Here is a 16450-nt window from a genome sequence, read left to right as displayed (position 1 = left end):
AAAAAAAAAAAAAAGATAAAAAATTTATGTATGTATGTATTTGTGTTTATACACATTCATTAAAACATACATGCAATTTTTGTTATTGCAGCAATCAACACAGCCAACCTATCGCTCTGTTGTTGGCTGAAAGAACTTTAAAAAAAAAAAAAAAAATTATGTATGTATTTTTGTATTTGTGTTTATACACATACATACATACATACATACATACATACATACATACATACATAATTTTTTTTTGTTTTTTTAAATTTTGTTCTTACAGCCAACAAGAGAGCGATAGGTTGGCTCTGTTGATTGGTGCAAGAACAAAAACATTTTTATGTATGTGTATTTATACACATACATACATAATTTTTTTCTTTTTTAATTTTTTTGTTCTTGCAGCCAACATCGCACTGTTGGCTGGCTGCAAGAACAAAAACAAAAAATAAATGTATGTGTGTATGTATGTATGTATGTATGTATGTATGTGTATATATACACATACATACATACATTCGTATCTTTTTTTTTTTTCTTGTAGCCAACAATAGAACCAACTTATTGCTCTGTTGTTGGCTGCAAGAACAAAAAAGGGCAAAACAAAACAAAAGTATATATATGTATGTGTATATATATACACATCTCTCTTGTTTTTGTTTTGTTTTGTTTTGTTTTTTTTGAGCCAACCTAAATACTAAACTTGAACAGAGAAATCCTCCTGAGGATTCCACACATGCCTGTGGATCCATGCAGACTGGGATGGTTAAAGACCAGCTGGCCACAGTGTAGCCTCTCACATGTGAAGAGTGTCCAGCACCTCTCGGTGGCAGGTGGTCATTTGTCTCCAGGAAATTAACTTTAAAATGTTGAACACCAGACAAAAGGGGCAGACATTTTTAAAAAACACTGTTTTTATTGTTGTCATTGTTGTCTAATGTATAATCCTTTACAGAACACAAAACGTTTTGCTTTTCACATTTTGCTACAAGTTCAGCAAATTTTCTCCTGTTTCCTTTTTATCACTATTTACATTTTGAAAAGTATTCAGAGAGACTCATTCAAATAAACTGGTCAGTGATCATCTGATAGGGAGGGTGAGAAAATACATGTGTTGAGATGTGTATGTGTTCAGTGGGGGTGCAAGTATGTGTATTACTCTGTAGTTTGTAGATGCAGTTTACCAAAAGCCCTTTTCTGACATTTAATTTTTTGCTACTTTCTGTATATGACTTTCTTTAGACCCAACATACACATATCCATCTAACCCACAGCCCCCTCACCCCACTTCTGCACTCTTCTCATTCTTTACACATCACTGTCGAGGTGGGAAAATATTAAAATATGTTTTGCCACAGCATTAAGGTGCATTATGTTGAAACAGAAATGTGGATTATGCAGAGTCAACCACCAAACAATCACATTAGTTGTGGAAGCAATTTGTTGAAATTTGTTTCACTGTAAACCTGCATTTACGTTGTCCACATTCATATTCTCACACAATGGTACCTTTAAAGGGGCAACACCGTTAGAGTATTTAGGAGAGAGGTTCCTTGTGAATGTAAGGGAAATGAGATTCTGTAATAATAGTGATTCTGAAATTCAGACCAGTTCTTCAGAGGGTGTTTCACGCATGTCAGTCAGTGCCATTGGTGTACTGGGAAAGCTTATTCTCCAAGTCACAGATTCTCTTCTCTTGAGACAAAACTGTGGCCTTCAGATTCTGAATCTCCTCCAACAACCTCTCAAGCAACTGAGGCTGGACAGGAGGAGAGTGGAGAGAAGGAAAAAGGGGAAACGGAAGGACAAAGGGAAAAAGACAGTGACAGGGAGGGGAAAATTAAAGGTAAAGGAAAAAGAGGAAAAATAGGTCAAGGACAGTGAGCATCTAGGAAAAATAAACCAAACAAAGAAGGGAGCTTTGGAAAAAAAAAGTTGTGGGCAGGTACAAATAGGAGAAAGATAAACAGAGCGGTGTTAAACAGAGAGACAGATGTTTTTACGAGTAAAGTTCATTCAGATTAAAAAAAGATTTTTTCTATACATAAAGCTAGATGAGTAATACCATTCTATTATAAACAGTGGCCCAAACACAAGATGAACATTGTGTGAGCATGAAACAACAGGTAATGTAAAAGCTTACTGGCAGACTGTTGGTGTCCAAAGTGGACATGCTGCGTCGGGTGGTGGGTCTGGAGTCCAGCACGTTCTTCTTTGCCACTTTGAGTTCTCGGCTCTTCGGCGGCACGTAGCCGTCCCTCATGGACACCAGGATTGGATCTTCGTCGCGGCCATCCAGCCACTCATCAGGCTCCATGGCGGGCTCGGGCCCTGCTGTGTCCGGGTACAGGTCGTCCTGGAAGAGGTCCGACTGTGCAAGAGAGTGGGCAAGATGGGAAAAAAAGAGAGAAATTTGTTTTTGTTTTGGCACTGTACAGTGGTTGCATTTTCAGGGTTTATCAGAATTATTTCTTACTGTCGTCCTAAGAGAATGAAAGGAGTAGAGAGGGACAGAGACCCGAACAGAACAAAAAGATTCAGAGCAAAATAAACAAGACTTAAAGAGCAGACTGTGAAGTGGCGATGGGAATAATTTAAAAGTCCAGTTGTGGAAGAAGTACTCAGATCCTTGAGTAAAAGTACAGAAGTATCGACTACTAAGTGGACTTAAAGTATCAAAGTAAAAGTACTCATTTTGCAGAATGGTTCCTGTCAGTGTTAAACTATTATATCATTAGATGATTAGGACTGATGCATTGACATGAGCACTGCTTTCATGTTGTAGTTGGTTTATTTATAAACTGCAATTTATAAACCTATAATATGAATCTGAATAGTAACAATTATCTATAGTTTGGGGGGGAAATGCGGTGAATGAAAAGTACACTCTCTGCCTCTGAACTCTAGTGGAATTGAAGTATGAAGTAGCAGAAAATGGAAAACCTCTACACACCAGCTGCCTTGCACCACTGTGAAAGAGAGTACGATGAATGGGCCAATTGGACTTACTTTTCTGGGCACTGTCATTGTGATGGGCTCACACTTCTTGTCAAGGAGCTTGAATAACCTAAGAGGACAAGTGAAGAGATGATGATGACGATGAGACAGAGGAGAGAAGCCACCTATCAGTCGTGCTTTTGTTGTACATCTGTGCATCAGTTTATACTTTATCAGATATGGACATGCAAGCAGAGGATGCAGTTGTAAAAAGAAGAGTGTTTGCCCTCACAGCAAGCCCTGAATTGACTGTGAGGGTGATGTCAAGCAACATCTGTAGCTTCTACATCCCATCAAACACTGCTGCAAAGCTGTAATTTGAGGTAAGTTATCATGTGATCAGTATCTCACCTGGCGATCTCACATTTGCTGACGTCCACACCTCTCTTGGGCATGAAGCCCATCCCTCTCTGAGGCTCCTTACTGCTGAAGGTGTTGAGGTAGTGGACGTATGGCGGCTCCTCTGTGATCTCAAAGTAACGGACACTGCTGTCCCCCTACACACACACACACAGAAAAACACACATGTAAAACCTGTCCAAAAACAAACAAACAAAACAAGATTATAATCAATAGACCAACGTCTCTGTACCTTTCCACAGAGGTAGACCATGTTTGCATCTGCATCATAATATGGCAACAGCACTCCGTTACTTGTGTCCAGCTCCAACAGTGCAATAGGCTCCTCAAAGTTTGTCTGTGGAGAGCATAAACAATGAAGGAAGTCCACGATTTGTACTGCAAAGGTTTATCTCTGCACCTTTCGATATGTGTGAACAGCACGTGAAATCTGAACTGTTCAGTACCGGGTCCCAGAGTCCGAGCTCTCTCTGGCTCATCCTGGTGAATCCTGTGGTGAAGATGTTTCCATCTCTGGTGAAGATGGCTCTCATTGGCCGGATCCCCTCATGTGGAGCCAGACGTTCCTGTCGGTCAGCGAAGAGACAGACATCACTACAAGAACTAGTTCCATGTTCATCTTTTTAGCCTTTTTTAGGTGATTCACCTGACAGCATAGATGTCTTTGTTTAGGTTCTGGGTAGAATAAGTAAGTCTTATATATAGTCTTACAATATACTCCTACACAGTGGTATTGTTGCATTAGAGTGAATTATCCTGTGAGGCATTTATTTATTAGTATTTTCTACTCACTCACCGCAACCACCTCCCGCTTGCGGGGGTCGCACACACGCAGACGTCGGTCCTTACAGGTGGTGCAAAACAAGCTGCCGTTTCGGTTCCAGCTGATGCTGTAGATGAGGTCTGGGTGGTCGTCCATGGAGATGAGGGGCTCGCCTGTGCCCACGTTCCAGATTATAATCAGGTTATCACTGCCTGGAGGAAGAGCAACAGATGGACTTCTGAATGTCGTGTAAGCAGAGGAAGAGGAGAATCCCTCTCCTCATTATTTTTACATTAAGTCAAAAGATTATAAGGAAACTAGTCTGTATATGTGTGTGTGTCCAACCCGCAGTGAGGAGTATGTTGCGTGCGGTGGGGTGCCAGGTGACGATGCCGACACGTTTGGAGTGTCCCTCCAGGACCACCACAGGATCGGAGATGGGGCGGGTCAGTGAGTGATCTGGGATCTGCCACACCTGGAGAGGAGTCAGAGCAGCCAGTGAAATGTAATTATGTGCTTGATGTTACACAAAAAGTCTTCTGCCCAGTTATCAAAGTTTTAAGACTAAAAGGCAAATTCTAATTTCAATTGCATCTTAATTTGATGTCAGTAATTTGTGTAAAAAGTGTGTAAGTGTAAGAAGGCACGCCTCAAAAAGCAGATGAAGGTGACTGACCTTGTATCAGAGTATTCCTCCCTCCTTAACTAGCGACCCACATCTTTCATTTTCCATTAAACTCAGCGCACTGCCACAGGTTTACCGTACAGCTGGGTGATTTTAATTGGTTCATAAATTCACTGGCAGTGACTTTCAGTTGCTTCATGATCTAAGTGACAACTGATGACGCCCGCCCACTAATTTGCACACTTGCATGCGACTTCAACAAGCTTCTTACTAAACTTGTCCAACCAGTGGAGAAGGCTTTTGCTCTTAAAGCTGTGATCAACAACAATTTATAATTATAGATTCAGTGTTTATGTCAGAAATACAATAGCATGTTTACATTTTTAACATTCAAATTAAATTTCCATCCAGCAATCCGTTTAATTTTCTAAAAATTAATCTATTAATTACTGGATACAAATTGCTCTTCTGGCTGTTTATGAGTTCCTCATGTAATACTCAGGATGGCGCCACAAGAACACACACAACAAAACTAACTTAGCACATGCGTCATTAATGTCAGTTTGTTGAAATGTGGCCTTTTCAGTTACATCACACAATAGGTGATCCACATATGCTCCAGGCAGCTCTGTCCCTGCTGCTCCACACACACACACACACACACACACACACACACACACACACACACACACACACACACACACTGTAAAACACACACAAGTAAACACACTGCAGAGAGCCTTTTCAGATGACACAATGATCCGTCTCTGTGAACTGAAGAGAATGACATCACAGTTATGGCCTCTCTGCTCCATCGGCAGCAACCAAAACTGGACAGCTGCAACTGCCTGTCTGTGTGTGTGTGGGACATAAACAATGCATACGTGCACATACACACACGGCGCTCAAACGGCATCCCAGCAGCTGCTGCCATCAGAGAAGCAGCGATTCAATCATTCGATCGCACAAAGATTCCTCCGATGTGTTGCTGCGAACAAGTGTGGGCACATGTGACAACTGTGCTGCTGCACAGACACATGCTGAGTCAACACACACGTTGTCATCATGCTAACAAAAAAAATTCATCACTGACACATGCTGACACACATACTGCACATTTGTGTACACACATGAAGCTATGCAATGTGTAATTATTTGATCTGTCTATTAAAGCTGTAAAGCGTTGATTTTCCTGATGTGTACTGATTACAGTCACTTGAAATTAGATTCTAATGTTGAGTAACAGAGTAACTAATGAAAAGCCAAAATGCGACCAATTAATCATCTGAGTCATTTTTAAAGCAAAAGGGCTGCAAATGTGCTTGTTCCCACTCTTCAAATGTGAGAACTTTTTGTATGTCATATAGGTGCAAAGCTGAATTTCTAACAAGACATCAGAAGATCTAGATCACCGAAGAGTTGCCACAGTTATGTGACACACGTGTCGTTATTTGTGTCAGTGGAGCAGCTCATCACTCCGTTACATCCCAGACACTAAACCTGGTTCTCACTTCCTGCTTCTCGTCATGGACATTTTCTACTGATAGCTTCTCCAATAGTATAATTTACTGTTAAACACTATGGAGTAAAACAAACTGTTTATAATATTTAGAATGGAAGCATGTGAGAAAATATTGTATTAAAACTGGGAATTAAAGGGGGATTATAAATCCTGGGTGCATGTAAGAGGATTTCATGATCTGTTAACTTGTCATTAGCTTCACAAAGTATAGAATACATTATGTGCATGAATAATTATATATAGTTATGATATACTCATCTCCTGCAGCGCGGGCCCCTGCAGACTGAACTCGGTCATGAGCTTCAGGGTCATAGATACCTGCAGTGTATCGCACCAGGCTTGAAAGAACTAGAAGAGCTTCTGTCTTCAGCCCAACAAGAACAACGTCACATGTTTCAGACAAAAACTACAACTCCCCTACCTATTCTGCAACATTCACGTCCAATCATATTTAAATTCAAACTTGACCTAACTTGTGATGAGGTTTTGTCCAGGTTACAGGCACTGCAGACAGCTGACGATTTCCTGTAGGTGTGAGGTGACTGACAGCACGTAGAGCAGAACATAATCACCACAGACTGATGGTGATTATATAAAGTGTTGACCACATCCTGTGCATATGCTGCATGCTCAGCCTGCTGGGTAGGCTGAGATGCTTTCAGGGCTGATGAAAGGACGCTGAATGCATACAAAAACACTTAGTGTGAGCACAGCTAAGTGTCACTGAACAGAGATGAGACAGTCTGGGGAAGATGTCGTACTGTAAAAAATATTCCACTGTGCCAGAAATCCTCCCCTCACACAGACAATTATTACTGCTTTCGTCCTCTACATGACTTATACACACACACACGCACGCACACACACACACACACACACACACACACACACACACAAACAGGGATGGGTTGGAGCAGCAGGATTAGCAGCTGCGTTACAATGACGAAGTTGGTTGCAGACAGACAACAGATTCTGACCAACTTGTCAAGGGCAAAATATGGCAGGCAGACTGATGAAGAGTTAAAGATGAGGCGGAACAGGTGGGTGGACAGTCAGACAGGTAGACACACTGATGCCAAGACTGATTCACTTCACTCTTTTAACAGGCAAGCAGAGCTCGGGCTGCGATGACCTCTGTGACTGTTATCTGAGTCACCGCACAACAAACTCCTCCACATGCATTTGCAATGTCTCTCTCCCACTCAGAACTTTTTCTACACAGACATAAAGACACGCACACACACACACACACGCACGCACGCACGCACGCACGCACACACACACACCCTCTCTCTCTCTCATTACCATTGCAGTACAGTCCTCTGAGCAGCTGGCCAGGATGTTGTCGTCATGAGGGCACCAGTCGATATCGAGGACAGGCCCAGAGTGGCCGATCACCAGTGGGTAGTTCTTGTCCACACGACCTGTCTGCAACACACACCAGCAGTGACATGCGGGACTGAGTCAGGACATCAAAAAGGAAGTCATAAGAACTGATTTGCAGGTCAAGAAACACCGAGAAATGTAGATTAAAAAGAGGCTTAAAGAGATTGGTTAATCAAACATCTAAAGTTATACGTAACTGTTGTTTCAGCAGCATTTCAGTGACTTTATTTCACAATGAAACAGATCCATCTCCTTAAGGACCAACTGGCTGCTGTTCCCAATCTGCATATTTTATATTTTAAGTACTTCTTGTCCAAATGACCTTGTGGAAAATAAGTTTTCTCAACTACTATTTCCAAGTCCTTAAAGGGACAGTTCACCCCAAAATCAAAAATCCGTTTTTTTCCCTCTTACCTGTGGTGCTGTTTATCCAGCTGTTGTTTTGTCATGAGCTGCTGAGATCTAGAGATATGTGCGGCAGAGGTGTCTGCCTTCTCTCCAGTACAACAGAAATACACATGACACTTGACTTATGTTGCTCAATGTGCCCCCCCAAAAATAAAAATTCTAATACATTTGAAAATCAACAGCAACGTCTTTCCAGAAAACATTGACCAAGTTACTCAAGTTAACCCACAGACTCTGTTGTGAGCAGTTTTTATGTAGGATCTATTTTCTCTCTACTGAACAACACCCACCAACTGTATCACTGCGCAGAAGGAAGTGTGGATGTACTCATGGATGAGAGGCTCGTGTTCATAAGAGCGCAGGATGTAAACATTCAAGGTGTCCTCCTCAACTGAGCTGTAATGTTAGGAATTAATGTTAGTGAAGGGAAGTCTGTGAAGGGATACAGTCGATGGGTGTAGTTCGGTAGAAAGAAAATAGTTCCTACATAAACCTGCTCACAGCAGGGTCTGTGGATTATCTTGAGTGACTGGGTCATAATTTCTGAAAGGAAACATTTCTGCTGAGTTTTCCAAATGTACTTTTTGCCGCTTTGAGCAACGCAAGCCGAGTGCTGTCTAGTTCCATTATACTGGAGAGAAGGAAGACATCTCTGACATCAGCTGATATCTCCAGACCTCACCAACTCACTCCAAAACAATCTAAAGGGGTGAACAGAAACACGGGTAAAAGGAAAAAAACAGGTTTTTGATTTTGGGATGAACTGTCTCTTTAAGTTGCTCAGAAAAAAATGGAAATTCATACACAGCTTCATGGTCTGGGCAACTGGGCAAAAAATGGAGCTTGTGGTGAGATTATTGATCTGAACTACTCGCTGACACAGAATCACTGAAACGCTGTTGAGACAACCTCGTCTTAACAGGTCATGGAGGAAAAAGAAGGCTTTGGCTGGTTGGTAATGCAGCCGTAGAAATATTTTCAGTTCAGTCTAGTCTAGAAGAGTCTGCTCTCACCAAAGCTGAATAATGTCCTCACAGTTTACGGTGTTGTAATAAAACAGGCCAATTAGTGTTACTGGTCTGACTTTGTGGTGACTGCTGATCAACATCCAGTGGTTCACCTGAGTGGATCTCTGATGTAAACAATAATGTGTCAGTCAAAACCTTCAACAAGCCACAAGAAACTTTTAGAAAAACTGGCAGCTTCATGGTGGACTTCCAGGAAACAGACAAAACCAGACGTTTTTACTGTGGCGCAAACTCAAATCAGCATGTCACTTGTTTTTTTTCCATGTTTTCCTGTTACTGTCGTGTGAACATGTGTATCAACTTTTCACATATCACTCCCTCCACACATACACACACAACACACACCCCAAGAGAGGTGTATTTATAGCTGAGCGACGAGGCGTTGAAAGGGGAGTTTTTCTTGTGGCCTGTTGGGGACACGGAGGGGGGAGATGGAGGATGGAGGGCGCGTTGGTGTGTATTAATAGCAGGCCTGTTCACCATGACTCCAGTATATAATCACATCCATTTCCACATGTCTCCAGAAAACTGTGTATTACTCCTCTTGCTCTTGGTCACTAATGACCAGTGCTGACATGCTGATGAATCTCAGCAGTAATGGCCTCGTTACACCCGTGACATTCCTAAATTATTCATCTCAAAATGTGAAAAAATTGTTCATTGAACTCTTTAAAGTCCAATTATAAAACTACAGGCTCCAGAAACCAATAGTTTATAAGATTTTTCAAGAACTACAATATTGTTCTGGCTGAAGTCAATTAACTTCTCAGTTTAAAAACTGGAGTCTGTTGATTGCTGCCGTTTGCAGCTCAGCTCAAATGAAGCCTGCTGAGTGGAGGCATCTCACAGGTCAACTTAATTGCTGCAGACTTGGCTAATTACAGCAGCGTCAGTAGTTATTTGGAGAGTCACACCAGGAGCTGCAGCGAACTGGACAGACTGTGAAACTATCCGCCAAAATGAATAGTTTTACACGTAATAACTTTCCATAGAAATCCATAAAATGTTGCATACTATCAATCTGTTTTACTTGGATAGGAACACTGGATTGGCACACACAAGTTCAGTTTTGTCTCTCTGATGTCCATCGTTTATTTTAAGGCGGTGTTGTTATCATCACGAGGCCCCCGCTCTACGCTGAGCATCGCAGCTTTAACCGTCTGATCCGTCTTGCCCTGTTGCTTTTCCTGTCGCTGTATTTCTGTTTTAGCAATTATGGTGTCCTCACCAAGGCTTCCAGAGCATGACAGCTAGAAGCAAATATTATAACATCTGCTATTAGAAGGAAATCATGCTAACTGACTACTTTCAACAGCATTAAAACTGTACAAGTTAGTTAATCATCGCACTGCTGACACCATGACTGTTCAGCTCTGAAAAGCAGTCAGTTTTCTGAATTACAACCTCCAAAAAAGTTGGGACGCAGTCATTTACAATCAGACTGTGTTTACCTACAACAAGTGTTCCTGAGCCCATGTACTAATATCCTTCATACAATCATGTGTTCATAAAGTGGTGAACCTCACTCCATCCTTGCTTGTGAATGAGTCTTTCCAGGATGCCCCTTTCATACCCAATCATGATACTCTCACCTGTTACAATGAACCTGTTTACCTGTGGAATGTTCCAAACAGGTGTTTTTGGAGCATTTCACATCTTTCCCAGTCTTTGTTGCTCCTGTCCAAACTTGTTTGAAACATGTCGCTGCATCAAACTCAGAATAAGCAGATATTTACAAAAATCAATGAGGTTGATGAGGTGAAACATTAAATGTATTGTCTTTGTACTGTTTTCAATTGAGTATATGTCAGAATGGGTTAGTAAATTATCACGTTCTGTTTGATGTTTTACACAAAGTCCTAACTTTTTTCATCAGAGGTTTTTCTGTGTCGTTGTGACTGTTCAGTTATTGAGATGAGTCTCCAGACTGGACTAATGCTCAGTCATGAATCTGAAGCAACCTCTGGCCAAACGCAACAACAATACTGACAAATTAACATTCACTTTCACACAGAGAAACAAAGATCTGATTTCAGTATTCAACGTGGTAGTATTCAACAGTATTCAACCTCGATGAGCTGATGAAGCTCGATGAAGTCACACCATGAACACAAAAGGTTACACACCTTTAGAAAAAACTCGGCAAATTATCTTTACTTCTGCTTCTTTTGTTCCTCTTTCCATGTCAATGTCTTTTCTTATTTCCTCCTTGTTTCCTCTAACTCTTATTACAGAACAAATACATCCTGCATCCCTGCTGATCCCATGAAGGATTGGTATGCTAACATGCTCACAATGACAATGCCAAGATGCTGATGTTTACCAGGTGCAATCCTCAGTGGCAGATTGACACTGAACACATGGACACTGTTGTGATTCCACTTTCTGCAGCCCACAAATGTTTCCCCTTGTTGACCTTACTGACCTTACAGAGGGGCAGGACCAGGAACGCCCCCCCTCCACTGGACTCGACGATGACCGCCAGGAACTTTGGGTTGACGGCGCAGAAGGAGCTGTCCCATGTCACCTTGGAAACGCGAATGTCATCGTAAGCCTGCTCAGCCTTCACCGTCTGGCCGAAGACGTGGCGAAACTTACTCTGCCGCACGATGCTGCGACTCATGGCTGAGGCAAGTAGAGGAAGGTAAGAGGACGTGAGGGTGAAGACACAAGAGATGGGAGAGGGTGAACAGTGATGGGGAGGTAAGGAAATAGAGGAGGAAAAAATGATCCAAAAAGAAAGAAAAACAGAAAAAAAACATTCCTTCTGAAAATGGTGATCGGGCAAAAGAGTTTTAGCAGATCTAGTCCTGACACTGAAGAGGAAATCTCATAGAAAAAGCAATAAAACAAAGACCATACTCTGCAATCTGTGGCTACTTTACATGCCTTATGTCTCCTCCTACAACATGTAGTCTGTTACTGTCTTTGTCGCTGAGGCAGGCTGTTGAATAGCGTTTACAGCTGAACACTAATGATCACTTAATGTGTTGTTATGAGCAGCTTTCTGCTCTTTTTGCTGTCGTTTGTCTTGATGGCTGAACATGAATCAGTAATGTAATGGTGGTGCTTTCGAGCTTTTTATTTTGAAAAATGACAGGGCGGGTCGCTCGGCCTTTGACATCCACTCTAAAGGGTTCTGTGTATATCTGACGGGTCGAAGCCTATGGTCTATTCACACCGTACATATACATCAATACATTTTAAATGGCTTTGCTGTCAGTGAACCTCTTACTGGGAATGATGGGAGCCTATATGAACACACCATTTTCGTTCAAAGTTACAACAGTGTAGGTGATTTCTGTTTTTTTTGTTCGAAGTGCATCTGAAAAAATGAGATGTCACCAGCCGGCATGCACCAATCGGAATTTGGCAAGTTTTCATGGGCTTTAAATAACTGCTTTTTTCTGATTAATGAACTCTGCGATGTGTTTGTTAGCTGTTTGTTGATGGACAACTTGCTGTTCTGTGGCTGTCCCAGGCAGCAGGCCAGACGGACTGTAATCCTCTGAAACACAGGAGATATTCTATAACAGTGCCTGCCATCAGTGTAGATATTAATAGTTGATTGTCCCACCAAACACTATGTGACGGCCAAACATCAAAGACAAACACTAAGACACAGAGAGCAGATAAAAGGCCAGGAAGGACCTTAATATATGACAGATGCATTGCCAGTGTGAAGCACAGTAGTTACATCACAGCCATGTGATACAATCCCTATGAGAATATGTAGTTTAAAACTTATCTAACATACACTCCCCGGCCGTGCTGGCTTACATAACTAAAAACCCAAATCTAGAAGTAGGCCTGCATCAGTCCCTGAAGACGTCTGATAAATGCAGCAAGAGTTCTTCCTCTTGTTTAGTGTCATACACTCAAACTGTCTGCCTCCTCGAGATTAAAATAAAAAGCATAAAAAGCAGCTGAAGCCAGGATCCATTTCTTGTACCGTGGAAGTTTCTCATCTTATTAGGCCTGACAGGGTGAACAGAAAGGGACCCGCAGCTGTAAGTGATGTCTGACTTTCGCACTAGAATATCTACATTTAGGTCCAAAGTGGAGCTAAAGATTGAGGGACAGACTTCACCACACAGCCGGGCTGATGAGAGGACAGAAGCTCCCACGTCTCTCTCCTGGAAGCTCTCGGTTATCAAGAGATTTACATTCCAGAGACCACTTTAGGCGGGCCAGCTGTGGGGCATTTCAGGCCAAACGCAATCTCACACATACTACATACATATTCTTTTTATTGCTAATGTGTCAGAGACTTGTTGACAGTGATAAAATTTTAATTATGTGTTGCTTTTCAATCTAGCTGTCAGGATAATATAGAAAAGAAGAAGAAGGAGCTCCCTGGCTGCCTGCTGTTATGAGCCCCACAGTATAAAAGCATTTGACAAAAAATGTTATTAATTATTCTATTTGCATGTCTTATCATCAGATTTGAACGTGAACACCCCGTGGTCATGGTTTGCTTTTAAAAGGGGGCTTGAAAAACAGAAACATCTAACATAAGAAATGAAATAAAATAAAGATATCTTGAAGTTTATAGGAATTGATAACTATTTCAGAAAAAAATTATTGAAGTGAGATAAAGGCGGTTTTAGCAGACAACGATCCAAGAAGTTCTGGGAAAGCGGTGGCAGAAATGTGTGATGTGATCTCCTTTAATTCTGCCTCAGGTTAATGAGACGGCCCTCCACTGTCGCGCATGGCACGGCTCTGGAGAGTCGAGACAGAGCGAAAGAATGACACTGCCACTTTCCTAATATAGACATGACAAACTGCACTGTCCCACCCGGGCCAGCCGCTCCCCCCACCCGCCAGCCTGGTCCTAAATAGTCCCAGAATGAAGGCACCGCACTCTGTGGCGCTTTATCACTAATGAACAGACTGTACATTTAAACAGCCAAATGCGCACGGCTCACACAAACACGCAGAAACACCGGAGCGCAGGCTGTCAGGGGCGCAGGAGGTGTGAGGGAGGGAGGAAAGGGGGGGAGGTTAGTAATGTACAACGTGCTCCTTAAAGTAGCCCACAGCTGCCATGCACGACTCCAGATCTGCTCCGTCCACAGGGGGTGGGGTAAAAGTGCACAGTCACAAAATAGCGACTGCTGTCTGTTCTTTAGGATTTCCAAAAGGTGGGGACGCGCTCGCTCCTCTCCGGCAGTGCAGTAAAGAAACTGACGCACCTCTCACCCCACTGCAGCACGACACACACACTAGAAAAGACAAGACAGCTCACCTCAGGTTTTGGGGAGACCCCTCTTCCCTGGACAACTCTCACGGTTGCTGCTGTACAGCCTTCTCCTCCACCTCCTGCTGCTGCTCTTATTCCTACAAATGATATTCCCTGCGATCCGGTTTCCTGGAGCCGGGGCGGACTCGCTGAGGAGACGCGCTGGACAACTGCGTGACGCTCCTCGGCAGGGAAAGAGAGAGGGCAGAGTACCGGGACAGAGAGGAGGGTGTGGGTGGGTGTAGGGTGGGTGCCGTCTATTTTGGAACAGGCTCTGTCAGTGCAGGGAAACGTGACGCGCGTCGGGTACAGAAGGCCAGCGCGTCCCCGGGGGTCACTGTCACAGCTGGTGGCCTCTCATGTACGAATTGTGACCTGAAAGAAAGCGGGAGATAAAAAATAAATTGATTTAAAAAAGAAAAAAAACTCGCACAGGTGAACTGATGCTGCCTTCAGGTGCTCCACTTCGTTTGCAGGCGTCAACCCTGCAGACGAGGTTTTTGTGTGGCCACAAAGTGAAGATCAGAGCTAAAACATCCACTTACAGTAAAATGCTGAAGTTGACCAAAGAGCAGCCGAAGATGGAGTAAGTTTGCTGGTTTGCGACGAGGATGGAAATAAAAATGCGCATGACTTAAAAAAAAAACAAACAAACAAACATAAATCCAAACTGTTGAATTACCCCAGTTTGTAGGATCTAGATTTACCTTTTTAAAGAAAACGTTTATTTAAAACTCCTCAGACTGTTTCTTGACCAACATGCAGCTCAGCACAATAGTTATGTGACCAAAACACCCCAAACACATCTCAGCATCTGCTCATGAACAAGGACAGCTGCATCCCAACAGGAAAACTTTGCCATTCATAATTAAATTATAAAAAAAAACACATTAAAAACCAGAAGAAGACGTCTTTTTTAACTATGAATTTATTTGTTCATTGCATGAACAAAGATTACACTACGATAAAATGAATGCCACCTTGTTAATGCATGTATTATTTTGCTTTAAATGTCTTGTGTGTTACAGAAAAGAAGTAGATATGGTGCAATATGTTTCATGCTCCATCTTCCATAAAGTGACAGCAGTAATCCAATATAAAATAAATGTGCATTTAATCACTATGTGTGCATGTATAGGATAGCTTCAGATATACTGTAAATATAGAGATATGGTAGTACCAGTCAACCCTGTCTTCTGTTCCTCCACATCAGACCTTATGTCCTCTTATGTTCACCTGCAAAAGGACCTTTTGGTATGTCTGATCCATCCCTGGCAATCTTCTGCAGATATGTCCAGACCTGCAGCATTCATCACATCATGTCGAGACATTTGATCATGTGGCTGGTGGGTATAAACGCTCCACCTCCACCACGGCAATAACAAGTCCTCTATGGATGTGTGTTACATTTTAGTGCTGTAGACGTTTAAGGCTGAGCTCAATTTATCTACTTTATATACTGCTGTGTAGTTTAATTTACACCAAAGCATCATATTCTATAAGATCATCATGTTTGTAGCATTGCTGCCCTGTAAGAACCACATATCTCCAAAAAGTCAACTTTTCATGAAAAGCAGTCCTGTTTTCATCATAGTGACGATGCATTTTTTAGCTCATCCAGAAGGATTTTTAAAACAGTTTATTTATCTTAAGAAGAAGGAGAATTTTGTCAACCTGATAAGGAACACTTGATCCTCAAATTTTTCAGAAACATTCACATTCAAATCACCAAATATGGAGATACATGGCTTTCACCGGACAGGAAAAGCATGAAACATTGTAATCTCAAAAGTAAGTAGTAACTAAAGCTGTAAAGACAAACGTAGTGGAGTAACAAGTTTAATATTTGTCTCTGGGATGGAGAGAAGTAAAATGAGTAAATGTTACATTCCACCACTGCAGACTAGCCTGTGTTTACAGGTACCCAATCAGCAGAAAGGAAGATGAAGGTCTCTGACCAGAGGAAATTATCAACAATATATTGAACTGTGCATTCTGGCTGGTTCTAAGAAGTTAATCATATCTCTGAATTAGTTGTACTAGTTACTACATAATGAGTCTGGGTGTTACACACTCAACATACCTGGATACCTGCAGGCCACGCTGATCCCGGTCTGTGCTGTGTTCCCTT

The 16450-nt window shown here is 42.1% G+C and overlaps 1 protein-coding gene across 2 annotated transcripts; it reads right to left on the bottom strand.

The window, feature by feature from the left end:
* Positions 1–886: 886 nt before the first annotated feature.
* Positions 887–14694, bottom strand: coro6 (coronin 6). 2 transcript variants are annotated; one of them, XM_076750273.1, is made up of 11 exons: positions 14326–14694; positions 11500–11699; positions 7558–7680; positions 4451–4580; positions 4139–4317; positions 3789–3908; positions 3575–3679; positions 3334–3479; positions 2995–3052; positions 2129–2356; positions 887–1744 (listed from the first exon to the last, which is right to left on the bottom strand). In XM_076750273.1, the coding sequence occupies exons 2-11, from the start codon at positions 11695–11697 to the stop codon at positions 1622–1624; spliced, it is 1410 nt and encodes a 469-aa protein (XP_076606388.1). In that variant the 5' UTR covers positions 11698–11699; positions 14326–14694; the 3' UTR covers positions 887–1621. The 2 variants fall into 2 exon arrangements, with proteins under 2 accessions (XP_076606388.1, XP_076606389.1); XM_076750274.1 differs by having other exon boundaries at positions 887–1904; positions 14326–14520.
* Positions 14695–16450: the final 1756 nt, after the last annotated feature.

Source organism: Chaetodon auriga, chromosome 15, assembly GCF_051107435.1.
Source record: "Chaetodon auriga isolate fChaAug3 chromosome 15, fChaAug3.hap1, whole genome shotgun sequence".
NCBI lineage: Eukaryota > Metazoa > Chordata > Actinopteri > Chaetodontiformes > Chaetodontidae > Chaetodon > Chaetodon auriga.
Note: the sequence above shows the minus strand (reverse complement) of the source record. Positions and strands in the feature narration are given on the sequence as shown.

Bases quoted from the DNA above. Each gene is read 5' to 3' on its own strand.
- coro6 (XM_076750273.1), bottom strand. From the start codon at position 11,697: ATGAGTCGCAGCATCGTGCGGCAGAGTAAGTTTCGCCACGTCTTCGGC. The intron at 3,480-3,574 runs GTACAGAGACGT...GTGTGTGTGTAG, and splicing joins TGGTCTACCTCTGTGGAAAG to GGGGACAGCAGTGTCCGTTA. The intron at 1,745-2,128 runs GTAAGCTTTTAC...CCTCCTGTCCAG, and splicing joins TGGACACCAACAGTCTGCCA to CCTCAGTTGCTTGAGAGGTT.